The sequence below is a fragment of the Phoenix dactylifera genome, chromosome 4 (genome assembly GCF_009389715.1).
Source record: "Phoenix dactylifera cultivar Barhee BC4 chromosome 4, palm_55x_up_171113_PBpolish2nd_filt_p, whole genome shotgun sequence".
NCBI lineage: Eukaryota > Viridiplantae > Streptophyta > Magnoliopsida > Arecales > Arecaceae > Phoenix > Phoenix dactylifera.
This window is the reverse complement of record NC_052395.1, coordinates 10,035,272-10,053,163: the sequence shown is the minus strand read 5'-3', so window position 1 is coordinate 10,053,163 and position 17,892 is coordinate 10,035,272. Positions and strand designations below refer to the sequence as shown.

Below are 17,892 nucleotides of genomic sequence, written 5' to 3'. Positions count from 1 at the left end.
AACGGTTCAGATGTCAAAATCTATTTTCCCATGTACCAGATTACGGCGTATCTCCCATATGTACCTGGGCCATCTGTCTTTGTGCGGACGAGTTCGGATTACCTCTGCCGTGCGGACAACTTAGGACTTAATGTGGGCCCAAAACTGCGGGTGGCACAGTACCGTTAGTTGTAACCCAGATGCGTCAATGAGCCCATTTGTGAAACGCAGCATGAATCCGACTTAAAACTGGACATGTACTAATTATCATCAATATCAATTCCATGATTATTTTCTCGGCCCTTTGATTGAGAATAGTTTCATATTTCCATTTAGAAGGACGTCTTTGTACCACGGGCTATTAGATTCATAATGAGGACAGAGAATTATTTTTACAGTTCTAATCAATGCATCCAATGCAAGTTGATGGGAAGATATAGATTAGAGTAGAACGAGAGAGGAAGAATGCATGGGGAGAATTTCGCAAAAGCTATTATGTAGCTTAATTGTTTCCTAGACGCTGACAGATTTGTGTATTTATGATAAGACTCAAAAAGAACCGAGCGAAAAAACACAATTGTCTGAGATAATCTCAAAGATGCTGAGAGATAGGTATATTTATAAGCATTAGCGCCACCATAATGATGCAGGAAATAACATGATCAAGATTAAGTAGCAATTATTGTTACCATGGATATTCTCTTCAATGTTCATGCATAGACTCCAGATGACCCAGATACATCTACTCAAAACTTCAAAATGCCAATCCACATGCCTGAAAAACCATCTAAATTACACAAGCATGGCAGCTCATCATTAAGGCCCTTACTGAAGCAAACTAGTAGAACACATAAGCTGATAAATTTGAAGCAAATATTTACAGCTGTGCCATTAACAGGCCTGCTACAATTTCTCCGTTCATCTTCTTCCCTACAAAACTAAAGCCTCTAAGTTATTATAAAATAGTGAAAAAACTCAGATAATTAGCAAGTAATTACCGCTTGAAACCAGACCTCTGATGAACCGAACCTGGGAGAGATGATTAATTTCTTTATAACATGCATGCTATTGCCAAATTACTAACCACTCAGAATGCATACCTTCTTCAGGAATTAGCTCCAATTCATCATGTAGCTAATGCCCAGTGAAAGGATACGAACTCCAACAAAAAAACGTCGGTGCCAGGTAATGTCAAGAGGTCACAGCAAAGATTGGCAAAGGATGAAATGGTTAATAACTTACCAAAGGATGAAATGGTTGATAACGTGGATTAGAAAACCTAATATGTTGATAGTCACATTGATCTAAAAGCCACAAATAGCAAAACCAGATGTTTGTAATCAGTGATGCTATACATTTTACGGAGTTTTTCCTCCTTTGGTTTCTTATAATTTAAGGACTTGCAGTAGCTGACAAAAACTTTCTCGAATAACTGGCAGTGATATGCCAACCCATCAACCGGAGCGCAGGCTGTAGATGAGAATGCAGTACTACAAACCTAAACATCCTTCCAAAGAGGGCCACCATGCAATGGTGCAACTCCTTCCACTGATGAAACTACAAGCAATCTGAAAAAGGAGCATAAAACAAAGAAATGGATTAAACATGCTATGATAAATCATCATCAAGATTTATGTTTTAAACTTAACAAATTAATTTCATCATCTCAGTTGATGCAGATAGATTTGAAGCAAAAAAAAAAGATTTTGACTCCTTTATCAAGTTGGCAATGGTAAATTTACTGATACCAAACTGCATAATGTAAAAAACTTTAAGTCGATTCCAAATCAAGATACAGTATCATACTGATACAATTCAAGGATGCCCATTACATAATAGCTATGCAAGTCTAATGCCTGCCTATGTTGATCCTACCACATCCCAACTATGGTGTTACTAATACTATCTACACTTCTCAAAATTTATCCAAGCACAGCAGAGAAGAACATGTTGTAGTGCTAAACAAAAAACGTCCGATTAAATTCTTTAGTTAGTTTTTACATGTCAAGGGTCAAAACAGGCTTGTCCCAAGCTTAAACAATCCTATTACTGGTCAAATCCACACAAAACTTGCTTAGATCAAGAGAATCATGATCTTGGACATTTAATAACACGTCCAGTTCACCAATATAGTTGTACAAAAAATCGTATCATAATTTTTCATAGTTGTAACTGGCACCTAGGACATCATCTAAAATCTCCTAGTTCAAGTGTGGCATCATGAAACAGTAAATTGTCATCACATTATGTCACTTGGCAAGATCGGCACAAATATACATAGAATCTGTCAACAAACGCTTGAGGTGGCTCCATTATGACCGAGGTATTATAGGTTTGAAACATAGAAACAGCCTCTCTGCATGTGTAGGTAAGGCTATATAAATCCGACCCTCCCCAACCTGTGGACTGGTGGGAGCCTCACACACTGGATTGTTCTTTTTTATTATAATTTTCAAACGCAAACCATTTTGTATAACTTCCCATATACTATTCAAACTGGTAAGATGCATATTGCACTTTTTTTGGGGGGGGATGGGGAGTGGGGGGTGCGGGAGAGGGGGGCTGAGGTCAATGGGCAGATGGCATTTTTTATTCAACAAGAAATCCTCCACGATATTTTGTGTTAATCGCATAGAGGTTCAGCTCTAAGCCTTAAAAAAACTCTAAAATAATTTTGTTACTTCGCCTTCTAAAATAGGTTAAGTGCTGCACATTTTTTAGCAAATGAAGGCTATTAGTTCATATAACAGGATAACAATAAAAGTGGCTTTCCCTCAAACCAATGAGAACAAGTTATTATAAAGAGACTCTAATTACAACAAATTTTACCAAGATAAAATTACAGCAGGCACCTACCACTTTGGAAAAAAAATATCACTTTGTCGTGCAATAAATATCATTGATTAAACTCAAATCTGTATAACAAATCTCAGTTGATCTTATAGTTACACACTAGTACACTATATTGTAGCACATGCAGACTTCATAGCTCATAGCAGTTTTAAACTGTAATCTAATTTAAATCATGCAAAAAATCTCTGCTAGAAAACAGCAGCCCAAAGCCTTAGAAGTTATACAATATTACCCCATACCCCTGCATGAATTACATCCAAAATGCTAAACAAAATGCGAAAAATTAAAGATTGGTTTCTGAATCTTTTGATATAAAGAACCATTCATTCAGCATTTCCTAGGGAAATGCCATAAGAATAGTCGGATTCTGGCAAGAGAATCATGTATAAAAAAGTTCTGATTTTACAACAGTTTAATGATCTCAGAATCAGCGATAATCGAGCTTTACTTGAACCAAATGGCAAAGAGTTCTAGAGAAACGCAACACATATTAAAGACACAAAAAATGATGAATTCTCAAAAACTTCAATGCAATCACTCAGATATATGGTTACCCTTGTAAACCTATCACCTGCATAAATGGTTGAAGAATATCAGAGACATGACTTGGTCGATATTTTTAATGCTCTAATACAAGTTACTGCTTCCCACCTCTGTAAAAAGCAAGTCTACGGAAGCCAATATAACGTAGGCATTCTAACTAGTCCAGCAGTATAGACTCAGCTACAATAATAGAGAGCTAAGATTTTTCACTTCTACATCTCTATGGGATTCTTGCAAGTCTAATTTCACATTCCAAGTGTGGATTCCTCTTGACTTCAATAGAAGAGAGCACTTTCTTTAAACCAGCTCAGGCTAGCTGAAACAAAGTGCTTTAACTTTCTTGTAGGCTTCTTATACTCCATGTTGCATTAATATTAAAAGACCACGGCACGTACTTATGTTTTCGAATTAATGCAGTATGCTACAGTTCCCAGATGTTCCATCCTCTCAACGCTGTTCTAATTCACTCTAGCCCTCGAGCAAATCTTTAGAAAACTTAAGTTTGTCATAGATCTTATCTCCAACCCAGACTTCTGTTTAGACTTTAAACATGTCAAATCATTATTTCAAGTCAACAGACCAAGTTGCAGACATATGTATTTCATTGTAATTTCTAAGACCCACCATTCAACTTAAAAAATCCAAGAGTATAGCACAATGAGCCAAGACCACCCCAAAAATATTGGAGAAGCTTCAGAGACCACTCTCTCACTCTAAATATGAATAAATATGAATAAAATGAATAAATTTCATAAAATGAGTCCCATCTTGCAACTTCAGAGTACAAGAACATAGCAGAATGGGCCAAAAAAACTCAAAAAATCGAAGAAGATCAAGAGACCATCTCTCTCTCTCTCTCTCATACATGAATAATTTTCACAACTTTCAGATAAGGTAATTGCTTACCTGATTTACATTATCAAAAAGGACCTAAGAAATCAAAGTGCTAGCAAGTACTAGAAGTAATAACCTGAATGGCCTTTAAATCACTTGAAATGGCCCATAATGTCAAATTCTTCAGAGCACAGATTGCTAATATATAGTGTCAAGCCATTCCTAAAGTATAATTCCCATTTCCTTTCCCTCTCTCATTCCATATGCCACTTCAAATCATAAGCAATATAATACTCGTCTTTCCCTCTATTGATCCTTCTCTTATTCTTGCATCTGACTTCTGTGGCATAAGATAATTTAGTATAAATAGATTTATGCAACTTCTCAAGAAAGAGACAGAATGATCTGGCATGCCCTGTCGCACCATTGTCAACCTTTCCACACATAATCCCCTCAAGAAGATCTAGAAACATTATTAGTTAAGTTACTTTTGATTTATTGAATGAACATTTATTCAACCTTGTACAGCCAATCACACTCCAAAGAAAGAATATTTTTATGTACTGGTGAGAGCTAGACAATTCAAGATTATTAATCATGCATCATCCGAAGATAGCTTTCACCATGTCTTATCAAAATGGAATGTCTCTAAGCTCATGTTCACATGTTGCTGATGAACAGCCCAGTGTAAGCCCTCTTGATAATATAATAAATCTTTGTGGTTCACTTGCAGCAGAACATCTACCGCCCTATAATGGATTAAATGGTACCAGTACCAGGACCCTAACACTCAAGCACAGGTCATTTACTTGGATGAAAACCAATCATAATACAGTAATAATGCATGCAAGTGTGTATATATGTGCATATGTACATCCCTCCGTTCACACATATGCATGCATGCATGTGTGTGTGTGCATGGATGCAGTTCAATTGCTTAAAACGGAAAATATCAAAATTTGCATTCATGCAAGAAGTATAATTTGCTATGATTGAAGTGAAAAGAGTAAATCAACTTTGACACAGATAACAATCAACAAGACATGAAAGGAATATTTTTTTTTAAAAAAAAATCACATTTCAAGAATATCAGTGCTAATACACCCCAAAAACTGCCATCCCATCTCTTATGTGCAACCTGGTTCCTTGAAGTTTCTTAAGCAGTTTGTAGTTTTGAACCTTCATGTAAAAAATGGCACTCATGGACATTTATCTTATCACTAGACATTTGCACGTGCTGTGCATGTGATTGTGAAACCCCCATTGAATATGGTCCATAAGATGAAACACCCACGTGGTAAAGAGGAAGCCCAGTAGACTTGGTAAATAGAGCAACAGAAGATTTTTCTTTTAGAGAGTCCCTGAGAAAGGGGTACCATGCATGGAATAAAATATTGGAGTCGAATACCAAAGTGGAATCCAAACCCAATGTTCGCTTTATAATAGTAATGGTGTAGTTACCACTTGTTGACACTTGGCATATTTTAGCAAATATAACACAGATTAAATTATAAATTATAAGAGTTTGACAAAAAAAGGTTTTCAGATGCCCAAAAATCATCTGTAGTAACATCAACGAAGACTCTCAAAGAGATGGAATCAACACACCTGTAAGGCCTTCCAAGTACCTACTTCCACCTCAAGTTAGACTCTTATCCAACTTCTATCATCTAATTGAATTCCAACCTCAAAAATACTAACCAAGAACCTTCCCATGAACTGAAAAAAATACAAAATGTATGATCCAGTACCACCAAATTATTGATAATTTTCTTTGTTGGTGATTCCATTGGAATCATATTACCTTATCTTGCCTTTGAGAATTTTCTTTGGTCTAACTAGAGATTGAGAAAATGGAACATTGGATAACCACCTCTCATATTTCAAATATCCCCATTTTCCTATTTTAGCTACAAAGATTGGTGCCATTACCAGCCGCTACTAAAGGTATCTTATCAACAACAATGAAATGTAAATGATAGCAAAAGAAAAGCAACTTTGGGCACCCATTTCTTAGAGAACCCAACCTAACACCCCTTCACTGACAAGTGCGTCCCATCCCATGGAGGTCCCATGGGTAAGTGAGAAGGAATGAGGTGGGTCTCTTCCAAAATGGATATGTGCTTTAAGTAATCCTCCCAGCAAAATCCCAGCTGGTTATAACACCTTGGCAGACAGTTTTAACTACAGAAATTCAGAAATAGAAGATCAATATGTACGGACAATTACTTTGCATAAGCTTGACTATCAAGTTTGATTAAATGCATTTCTCACAAAAACGATTCAACATCAGAGCAGGATCAGTATGAAGACAATGAACCAAAAATTAAGAATACTGTGATATTGTGAAATAAGAGGTTTCACATTGTATCCATAGAAAAGAAATTTTGTGGCAATAGGATAATGCTTTTTTTATATTGAAAAGTTTAGCTGCACATTGTGAATTATAAAAGGCTTTTGTGGACTGCATAATCATAGGAACAATTGCTGACACAAAACTCCTTTTTAAGCTTCCCTGTACCTTTCCGTCTCAGATAAGTCTTCTCTCATTCTGCTACTTCTTTGGTAACACATGCCTATGGCTCTAGGTCCTACCAAGTGTATCTGTGAGATTTCAATAATAAGCAACTCAAAAAAAGGAGTTCTCTTCTTACCCAACTAATTTTTAGTACAATTGGCATGCTCTGGCCATGTAATTCTTGAATAACATGCCCAGGGTCGAGGCAAGGCCTACAAATAGAGGAAAGGAGTGGCAAGGGGTAACAAAGGGTGTTAACGTTCTAAGCTTATCTTAATTAGATGCTTAACAAAGAGAAAACAACATGTGGCCACTATCTTAAAACCCCTATCACACAATTCATGGTGCACTAATTGCATATGAGAATAATGTGAAATGTTGACATCTTTAATTTCCATTTAAAGTAGTTCAAAAGAAATATTAAGTCATCTGCATAAAATAGCAATGAAGGCCCAGATGTAATTATAGAAATGATGGGTTGACCAAATCACTCACATCATAGTAATGCAAACAAGCTGACTTACAAAAGGCACTTGTTTATATGCATAAAATGTTCTTGTACAAACATTATTTGTTCGGAAAGTGTCATGTAGCCGCCACTGCTACCAAATATTCAAGTCCCAAGAGAACATATAGAATTTTTCATAATCTGTAAAAGAACACGAGTAAGGGTAGGAAATAAGCTATCTTCAACTCTCTTTTTTTGTGCTAAAAATGGGTATCTCATACAATGCGGGTACGGATACACCCAGTAGAGTCAGCAAATAGCAAATCACACAATGTCCTAGGCAAGTCCCCCTCCTTAGCCCACAGGGTGTCTCCTGAGTGGTTCGCCACATACGCTGCCACCCAGTCCGCTGCCCTGTTGGCCTCTCGGTACATATGCTTAATCTGAAAGACCACTCCATCACTCACTATCGCCCAGATATCTCGAAGCAAGGGGTGTACCCGTCCACCTCCGCCCGGGCCCTGTTGGACCCAACTAATAACGGTGGATGAGTCACCCTCTAGTATGATCGAGGTAGCTTGGAGCGCTTGCCTAGCATGGCACAGTCCAGGCCAGGCCAGGCCGCCTGCAACTCTGCTCCCGGAACCGAGGTGTCAAAGATCTGGCAGCCACCACCCTGCAGCTCGGGCCCCTGATAAAAAACTAGCTCCTCCCCTCCTGCCACCCTCTAGAATGAAACCGTCAAATTAACCTTGAGAAAACTCGGAGGTGGGGGCACCCAAGTGAAATACACCCTATAGAGCGCTGCCTGAGCAATATGGTGGTCCCAGGTGTTCCGAGCTATCAAAAGCCCATGATCCAAGCTTGCCTGAGTGATCTCAGCTGTCTGTGCCCTGGCGCGCTCCACCACGAACCTCAGGGACAAGCTACGCTCGCCAAAAGTCCGAGCGTTCCTCGCCAACCAGATCTGGAAAGCTATGCAGGTCACTCTTACGGCCTCAAGCCGCATATGAGGTGTACTAGACCATCGCCGAACAGTCTGTAAGAAGGAATCCCCTTGGCTCCATACCTCCTACGGCACCACAGCAAGTCCCCAAGCCCCTCTTGCCCATGTGCACTAGAATAGCGAGTGCTCCATCGTCTCATCCACCCGACATGCCGAGCACTGGGGGGATGCGCAGTCCACGTTTGCTCAGCACCTCTCTCGTCGGTAAGCACTTCCAGGCCACCTTCTAAAGAAACAAGGCAACCCTAGGATGAAGTCCAAATCTCCAAACCCAACCGCAATTTGGGCCCGGCACATGGTCCCGCTGGATGGTCCGGAAGGCATCTCCAACTCTAACACGGGCACTGCAAGACGTGCTCCATACCCTGACATCCGAGCCCGCGGCTCTCAGGACCGGTAGTGAGCGGACCTGATCTGCTAAGTGCTCACCAAATAGTTGGCCGAGCCTCACACCATCCCACTCTGCCTCCCCAGGAATGAGGACACACGCCCCGAGTCCGCCCACCTCATCATTGATCATAGTCGGCCAGAGTTGCAACGAGAGTGCATCCATCCACGGATCCTCAATCACATCAATGCTTTGTCTATCACCAATCAATCATCTGGTATTCGCCGCGCCACATGAAAGAGCCTCTCCAAGTGCTCAGGGCCACCCCCATAGCCCCCGCACTGCCATATCTCGCTGCCATAATCTGGCTCTAGAAACCCTAAGGCTCTAGGATGAATCTCACTGCATGATGAGTAAGGAGCGCCTCACGCCTGTCAAGAAGGGACTACACCCTCAATCCTCCCTCGCTCACCGGCAAGCAAACTCTCTTCCAGATTACCAAGTGCACTCCATAACACCCTCCATATGAACCCCACAAAAAGCTCCGTAGTAGCCGCTCAATCCCCAACAACACTGTCTTTGGGACAACAATGTTGGCTATAAGATAAATCGGCATAGAGCACAAAACAGACTTGACCAGCATCAATCGACCCATCATGGAAAGAGATGATGCCCTCCAACCCCCCAATCTGCTCTGGACCCGCCGCACCAGTCCGGCGTACTCTGCCGTCCTCAGTAGCCTCCCTGTAATAGGAATCCCCAAATAACTCCATATCCCCTCCTGCTCCTGCATCTCCAGAATCGTCCTGATCTTCCGTCGCACCCTTCGCTCCATACTCGGACTGAAGAAAATGGCTGATTTCTGGAGATTCGCCCTCTGTCCAGAAGCCGCACAATAAACTACCAACACTCCCTTGAGGGCTTGCGCATCCCTCGCCCTTGCCCTCACCCTCGCCCTCTTCCTAGCCAGTAGGAGACAGTCATATGCAAACAATAGATGAAAAATAGGTCAGGTATCAGGAGATGGCACGTAGGCTGCCAGATCCTGACTCCCGCAAGCAGCCCGCATAGCACGAGAAAGCACGTCAGAACAGATGATAAACAAGTAAGGGGATAGAGGACAACCCTGACGAAGCCCCATGGTGGACTGAAAAACGGCGACGGCGTACCGTTGACCAGGATTGAAAACCTCGGCCCTTGTACAAAGCCTAGCACCCAGTCTATCCAGGTCTCATGAAATCCAAAACCCTCCAGTGCAATCCTGAGGAAACTCCACCGAATTCTATCGTAGGCTCGCTCTATGTCCAGCTTAACTGCCATCAAGCTCTGCCTCGTTGGAGCCCGTTATAGATCCCACATCATCTCCTGAGTTAGCAGGACATTATCAGAACTACTCCCCCCCCGAACGCCCCCTGCTCCCGGCAGATGATACCTAGCAGAAAAGGCTTCATCCTCCCCATCATGATCCTCGCCACCACCTTGTACAAGGTGGTACATTAACTAATAGGTCTGAAATGGCTCGGCTCCGACGCATCCTAGCGCTTCGATATCAGAGTGATAAAAGTGGCTTTCAGTCATCTGTCATCTCTACCTGAATAAAGAACAACTAGACTGCCTCCACTACTGCTCTCCGAATAATGCTCCAATACCTGCGGAAGAAGAAAGGGGGAAAGCCATCTAGTCCCGGAGCTTTATCCTCAGCAAGAGCCCAGACCGCTTCTTGCACCTCCATCTCCGACACTGGCTGAATCAGGATTTTGTTCTCGGCCTTCTCAATTCTGACTTCCGGCCTTGGGAACTGGCTGACATCCTCTAACCCACTGTCCTCAGTCCACCTCGATTTGAAGAAGTCATACACGAGAAAGCACATCAGAATAGATGATAAACAAGTAAGGGATAGAGGACAACCCTGACGAAGCCCCATGGTGGACTGAAAAAATGGCGACGACGTACCATTGACCAGGATGGAAAACCTCGGCCCTTGTACAAAGCCTAGGACCTAGTCTATCCAGGTCTCATGAAATCCAAAACCCTCCAGTGCAATCCTGAGAAAACTCCACCGAATTCTATCGTAGGCTCGCTCTATGTCCAGCTTAACTACCATCAAGCTCTGCCTCGTCGGAGCCCGCTGTAGATCCCACATCATCTCCTGAGCCAGCAGGACATTATCAGAACTACTCCTCCCCCCCCCGAACGCCCCCTGCTTCCGGCAGATGATACCTGGCAGAAAAGGCTTCATCCTCCCCACCATGATCCTCGCCACCACCTTGTACGAGGTGGTACACGAACTAATAGGTCTGAAATAGCTCGGCTCCGACGCATCCTAGCGCTTCGGTATCAGAGTGATAAAAGTGGCTTGCAGTCATCTGTCATCTCTGCTTGAATAAAGAACAACTAGACTGCCTCCACTACTGCTCTCTGAATAATGCTCCAATACCTGCGGAAGAAGAAAGGGGGAAAGCCATCTAGTCCCGGAGCTTTATCCCCAGCAAGAGCCCAGACCGCCTCTTGCACCTCCGTCTCCGACACTAGCTGAATTAGGATTTTGTTCTCGGCCTCCTCAATTCTGACTTCCGACCTTGGGAACTGGCCGACATCCTCTGACCCACTGTTCTTAGTCCACCTTGATTTGAAGAAATCATACAACACCTGTCTAACTGCAGCCTCCTCCACTCGCTGACCCGTCCCTACTCTCAAGGAGCGGATCATATTCCTCTGCCGCCTGATCACCGTCGTCCAGTGGAAGAATCTGGTATTCCAGTCGCCTTCTTTAACCCACTGGACCCCGGACTTCTGTCTCCAAAAAATCTCCTACCGCCTCAATAAAGAGTGGTGAGTGCTAAGTAGCTGTCATAGATCCGCCATGTCCGCTGCTGGGAGCTTCCCTTCCCCGTCCTCCTGCCCCTGTAACTCCGCAATCGAGGTCTCAACCTCCTCCAACCTCCGAAAGATGTTACCCACTGCCTCTCGGTTCCAGCGGCAAAATCGTTGCTTGGTGAGTTCCAACCTGCGCGACACCCTTTGTATGGCGTCACCACGCACCGGCACTCCCTATGCCTTCCGGATGACATCCCAAGACTGGGGGTAAGCCAGCCACGCTTTCTCAAACTGGAAAGGGCTGTGATGCCTGGAACAAGAAACTATAGAGAGCAGGAGTGGACAGTGGTCAGAAGCAATCCGGGATAACTGACCGACCTGATAGGAAGAGAATCGAAAGATCCAGTCCGGCGATGCAATAGCCCTGTCTAGCCGTTCCCACACGCTGGCTCGACCAGATTGGTTGTTGCACCAAGTGAATCGCGGTCCTGCGAATCCAAGGTCCACTAGCCCGTTCCTCGACAAAAAGTCTCGAAACTCCCTCTTATCTACTGAATCATAATAAGCCCTGCCTCCCCTCTTCTCACTAGGGCCCTGAATGCAATTAAAATCACCCACTACCACTGTCGGAATGTTCTGGGACACCAAATTGGTGATCTCACTCCATAGGACTCTTCTTACTCTGTAATCAATATTTGCATAAACACCACATAAAACCCACGGAGCTTTATTTGGTTCCGAGATAACCATTACAATTTGTTGTGAACAGTTTCGGAAGACATCCATAGTGGCCATCCCCCGCCTCCACAACACCAAAATACCACTAGACAAACCCTGGAATTCTATTGCAAAACACTCCCAATCAGCTGCTAGGCGCCGCTGCACATCTCCAGACACCCGTGTCTCAAATAGAAAACAAATTTTCAAGCTATTGTTTTGAACCAATCTCCTAAAGGACGTTATAAAGGAGGGCTTGGCCGCCTCCCTGCAATTCTACGCTAAAATCTTCATAAACACACTACTTAGATGAACGGCCACTACTGCCCCCCGGGCCTCGGGGTCCGCCTTATCCTCGCTGGTCCAATCAGTCTGTTGCTCGCCATCTTCGCTCACACTTGTGACCACCCGCAATACTATAGCTTTGACCCATTGCACAACTGAGGAGTGCTCCTTTGTGATGTTGCTTTGTGTGGCTTCTGCTCTCTCCAAACCCACCACATGCCCCTCTACTAAAGGCTCGGCACATCCCCCAACAGGCCTGTGATCCATCCCATCCCGCTTCAACTCACCCACCCCTCCTCTCACCGCTTCCCCTCTTCCTTGGACTTCCCATCCCCTGGGCAACACCCGCCCCTTTCCTTCCTCACTCCTCTCGACTTCCCCTTTCCCCTTCACTTTGTCTCGATCACCCCCCTCGTTCCCGATGAGGCACGTCCCCATGTTGGCCGGCATGGCACCACCACCCTTCCCCACGCCATCACGATGCAGCCGAGGGGAAGGAGGGCTCCGACGTCGGAGCCCTCCTTCCTCTCGGCTCCGGGGATCTCCATCCAGGCCAACCTCCCCCAAGCCAAAGGTGGCACGGCCGGACACATGACCGCCCTTCTCCGCCTCAGCCGGTCGACCCATCCCCGCGGTCGACACGCACGGATCCGCCCCTAACCAGGTACGCCCCACCACTCCTTGTTGCTTTTCCGGTAGCACCAAGTATGTCGTACGAAGGGGGGTCGAGCTCCCAACTCCCTTCGGCTCCTCCCCTCCATTTCGGGTCCGAACTTCATCCTCCTTGCCGCGCTCCCGGGTAGCCACGGTGCCAGCCACCCCTTCCACAAGGCCCGAACCCATGTCCATAGCATTTGGGCCCAGTTGGCCCCCATCTTCCGCCCAGCCCAATAACTGACCCGGCCTGGCCTCCTCCGGTCCATCCCCCACTCCACATTTAGGCGGGCTTCTGGCCCGTTTTAGAGGGCCCACCACCAATCCAGCCTCCGCCATGGTCACCTTCGTCTGGGCCTTCACAACCCGTTCTGGTCAACCCAAGGCCCATGTCCGGGTCAGTTCCCCAGTCTGACTCGCCCCTGACTCAGAGCCCGAAGCCTCCTTCCCCTGTTCCTCTCCCAAGGGTGCCAAATCCCTTTCATCGATGACCGTCGCCGCGCCACCTTGGTGGGCTTTTGCCACCCATTTGAGTCCAGCGGCGACTCGAGTGAGCTTAGGCGAGCACTCGACGAGCCCCCCCAAACTGCCCAGATGACAGACCCGATGCCGATCCTGGTGGGGGCATGGTCGCCTTCTTTCATCCGCACCTCGGCTGCAGTCGGCCTTGGTTGCCGGATCCGGTTGGTGGACAGCCAAGGCCCAAACAAAGGTCGATTGCCCTGCCGATCCGCTGCTCCGACTTGCCCCGCATGGGCCTCCACAACCATAGGTATCGGAGAGGCTCGAGTCCCCTCTTTCCCCATCTGTGCCACCAACGGTGGAGGGGGAAAGCGACACTCCCCCTCAATATGCCCTATCCAGCCGCACCTGTAGCCATAGGCCGGCAGCTTTTCATAAACGAAAGCTTGCCGGTGGATCATCCCCTCCGCCCTGATGAATCGACCAGGCATTAGTGGATTTAGGGCATCCACTTCCACCTTGACCCGGGCAAACCCTAGCTTGCGTGCCTGATCCGTGAAACCATCCAATGCCAGTGGACGCCCAGCTGCCGCCACAATATCCCAAATCAACTTCCTATCCCAGTACTCTGCCGGAAGAGCTGGAAGCCGGATCCACACTACAACCCGGCTCACCACCTTGACACTAGGGACGAAGTTCGGCTCCCACCTCGCCATAGCCAGGAGTTGGCCGGCCACCAGCCAAGGGTCGTTTGCCAGTGCTGCATCCCTGTCCCCCTCGCTCTTGAAACGGATGGTCATATGTTCCTCCACCATCGGGAACACCTCCACCTCATAATCAAGCTTATCGACTAGTTTCAGCTCCCTTGCAACCCACTCGGCCGGAACCCGCCTACCCAAGCTCCGGGCGATGACTGTCATGGACGCCCATGCCCTCCGGGCCTTCCCCACTTTCTCCGAAGGCAGCTCGAGCACCTCTATGAAGTGCTTCTGGAGGGTCTCTAGCTCCTCCGAGATGCGGTGGGAGGTCCACTATGGCTGCCGAGGCGAAGCTTGAGCAACTGTCGACCAAGTTGGGGCTTTCTCCACTGGCATCAGAGCTCGCTGCTCACTCTCAACACCTTTTCCTTTGTCCCCCCTACTCCTCTGGATCTCCTCCACCATCCCCTCCTTCCTTCCGATGCTCTATGTATCCATCCCTACGAACCCCCAGATGTTTGCTGAAATGCCGCTGAAGTCGCACAGAAATTAAAGCAAGAATCCTCTGGTCGCACTAGGCGTGCTCCCAAAACACCAAACTGGGTCCTCCTCCCACTTCTTTCCCCAGGTGACCAAACACCCGCTCCATTCCAGACCCACAATCGTCTCTCATTGGATCTCTCTTAAACTCTTTTCATTAAGCGATTTTGAAAAGCATGATTCTGACGAGAACCTTCCCATCTCTCATAACCTACAGAACAAATGGACAGGTGCAATCGTCAAGCCTTCCAAGTCATTTTATTTCTTAACCTCTCAGGTACAGCATCCTGATGTCCGGAGAAGGCAAGAAATGGGGAACCACTTCGGCCCAAGTTTCTAAATACAGCACCATCTACCAGAATAGCTGGCAGATTATAGGAAGTGTAACTAAAAACTTTACATGCTTAAGATCATGCCAAGCAGACCAGAGTAAAGATGATGATCTTCCTTAAAACCAAGCATACCCCACATCAAAAAAAAAAAAAAAGCTCTATCTCACTCAAAATTTGCATAGAATTTCCCAGTCATACCAACAATATAACTCATATGCAAAACCTTAACATCAAACTTATATAATGCTCCACAATATAGGGAAAAGATGATTGACAAGATCAACAGATTAGCATATCATTTAGCCAACTAGACTCCCTTCAACAACTTCCTGCTAGAAAAAGATACGTGTGCATTAAACAATCACATTGGCATCGACAAAGTAGCTTTAGACAAAACCAGCGCCTAAATAGAAGCTTATCAACTTTTTTAAAAAAAATGGCTACGAGAACATAACAAAAGGAAATTCAAATTCTAACGGTGAACTTAGACGTCTGAGTGCCTACGATCTATAAATCAGAATAAATAATATCGTAGAAATAAATCATTCGTGTCTCCTTGATGTACAAAGTATAACAGAATCAAAAAGAAAAAGGAAGGAGAGGAGGATATCCGAGCTGCTCACCAACATCCGCTCGCTTGGCACGCTTGATCTTCTGAAGCTGAACCTGGGAATCGACAAAGATCTGCATCCGCTGGATCTCCAGCCCCCTGGCAAACTCCATCCGCTGCTTCTCCAGCTCCATCATCTGCCGCTGCTTCGACCCCTCCACCCTCTCGTAGATCTCAGCAAACCTCACGATCGCCCTCGCCAGCTGCCGGATCCCATCCCCCTCCCTTTCCCTCGGTCCCCTCCACCCCCTCCCGGACCTCGACGACGACCTCTCCGACGACCCCGCGTCCTCCTCCAAAGCCTCCGCCGCGGCTGCCGCGGCCGCCCTCCGGAAGAACGACGAGTCATCGACAGCGAGCGCGGCCACTGGGCGCTTCTCCGACAGGCGGGCTGCGGCGGCCGCAGCCGCCGCCGCCGCCGCAGCGACCGGGACGGGGGAGCCCTTGCGGTGGTAGGAGAGCGGGAGAGCAAGCGGCGGCGAGGGCTTCTTGGCCGGGGTGGAGGATCCGACGAGCGCGTCGAGGCGGTCGTAGAAGGCCCACCCGCTCGCCGCCACGCCGTTGGTGGCGGCGATCCGGGCCTTCTCGATCTTATACTTCTTCTTTAGTGTATCGATCCGGTTCTTGCACTGGACGTCCGTGCGAGGGGGACGGCGAGTGGCGGAGGCGCCGCAGCGGGAGTTGACAGCGTCGGCAACCTCCTGCCAATGCTTCTGACGGAGGTTACCTCGGTTAAGCTCGAGGTAGCGGTCGCCCCAGGCCTCGACCAGCGCCGAGGTCTCACCCTCGCTCCAGCAGTCCTCGCGGTAGGGCAGCGCCGGGTTCGGCGGCCGTGACGGAGCCGTCTCCCTCCCGTCCATCGGCCGTCAAGTCTCGCCGGAAAGAGACGAGATCTCTAGATCTGAGGCCCAAATCGGGTCCCTCTTTCTCTCTCTCTCTTTCTCGCTCTCTCGCTCCGTCCCGGTTTGACGGTGGGGAAAGGACGTGGAGGAGTAAAAGAGAGGATGGGGGGAGCGGCGAGGCGCCGGCTGGAGAGGGGGGGCGCGTGAGGAGCATGTGCGGGTCGCCGGGGGAGCGCGTGCGCCGACGTTCGCGCGGGGGTGTTTGCTGGCGTCAGCGAAGGGAAGGGGTCCACCGGATCGGGGGCCATCACCGCCGTTGCTTTGGGGCTGGGGCTTGACGGAAGGACGCGGTGAGCGAGGAATAATTATAATTTTCGGGGAGGATAAAGACGAGACGCCGCCGTTGGTCCGGGAACGGACGGAGGATTTTATCGGGGGAGTGACGAAAACATCCTCGTTCTTGAAGGAGGGTTGGTGAAGGGAGGGGTAGAATTGGGAGGAAAGGGGAAAGATTGTCTCGACCTGCTCGCTATTTGAGGGAGGGTGGGAGCTCTTCGACGTCGGATGAAGTTGGGTGGGGCTTGGAAAGCGGCGCGAAGGGGCGCGGAAGCGCTAAGAAGAGAGAGACGGTGGACCCGAGGATGAAACGCGTTCTCGGTATAAGCGATGCATAGGACTTCTATAAAAAAGCACCCGAACGTTCCCACGTGGGGTCTAGATGAAATGGGAGGGATGGAGAGTTCATTGCATCGGACGGCTGCTGTAAGATCACGAGTGCGGGACACGAGAGTTTTAAATTCCAAAAGTGGATTGCTGCAGATCCAATAAGGTCTCGTCCCCGTCAGACTCGGATTATTGTGTCCTTTTGGACTGATCGGCATTGCCGCTGGCCGGAGAAGAGTAACCTGCAAGAATGGCATGTTGTAGTGCACCAATAATGTCGCAGGAAATTATTCCGAGGTGCATCAATCTCTGTGAAATGTTTAAAAAAAAAATTTGCTAACTATAAAGATGATGGAAATATTGTCAAACACTACAAGGCACATTTCCAAAACTCCAGGAAAATAAAAAAACGGCCCTCCTCTGAAAAAAGAGATGTGCAGCACTATAAGGCTTTTAACTTTGTTGATGTTGGAAATGTTACCCCTAATGGTCATTTATAAGGGTGGGGGGTAGAGAAGTTGTCTCTCAAGCCACATATACATTTTGATTTAGCTTCAAGTTTCCGCAATTCCTGCCCCAAGTCATGCTAGGGCTAGCATATTGAGATGCAACCAATTTTAATATATCTGTTGCCGATGAATTTAGACCGAGATAAAAGTGCAGCCCAAACAACCCTGGGTCGGCTGAAGGCGGGCTGAGCAGGCTGGTTGATGCGTCGGATGCTACGTTCTTCCGAAGATGGCCTGCAAGGAATTCACTTGCT

At 46.8% G+C, this 17,892-nt stretch overlaps 1 protein-coding gene across 4 annotated transcripts; it reads right to left on the bottom strand.

Annotated features, from left to right (window-relative positions):
* Nucleotides 1–647: 647 nt before the first annotated feature.
* Nucleotides 648–17,048, bottom strand: LOC103706898 (trihelix transcription factor ASIL2-like). Of its 4 annotated transcripts, XR_005511460.1 has the most exons (4): nt 15,638–17,048; nt 1,080–1,547; nt 861–909; nt 648–766 (listed from the first exon to the last, which is right to left on the bottom strand). XR_005511460.1 is itself a non-coding variant. In XM_008791165.4 (2 exons), exons 1-2 carry the CDS (start codon nt 16,482–16,484, stop codon nt 1,537–1,539), a joined length of 858 nt encoding a protein of 285 aa, XP_008789387.1. In that variant the 5' UTR covers nt 16,485–17,048; the 3' UTR covers nt 648–1,536. The 4 variants fall into 4 exon arrangements, 1 of the variants encoding a protein (XP_008789387.1); XR_003385682.2 differs by having other exon boundaries at nt 861–1,547; XR_003385683.2 differs by having other exon boundaries at nt 648–909.
* Between the last annotated feature and the right edge of the window lie 844 nt (nt 17,049–17,892).

Coding starts and splice junctions, on each gene's coding strand:
- LOC103706898 (XM_008791165.4), bottom strand. CDS start 16,484: ATGGACGGGAGGGAGACGGCTCCGTCACGGCCGCCGAACCCGGCGCTG.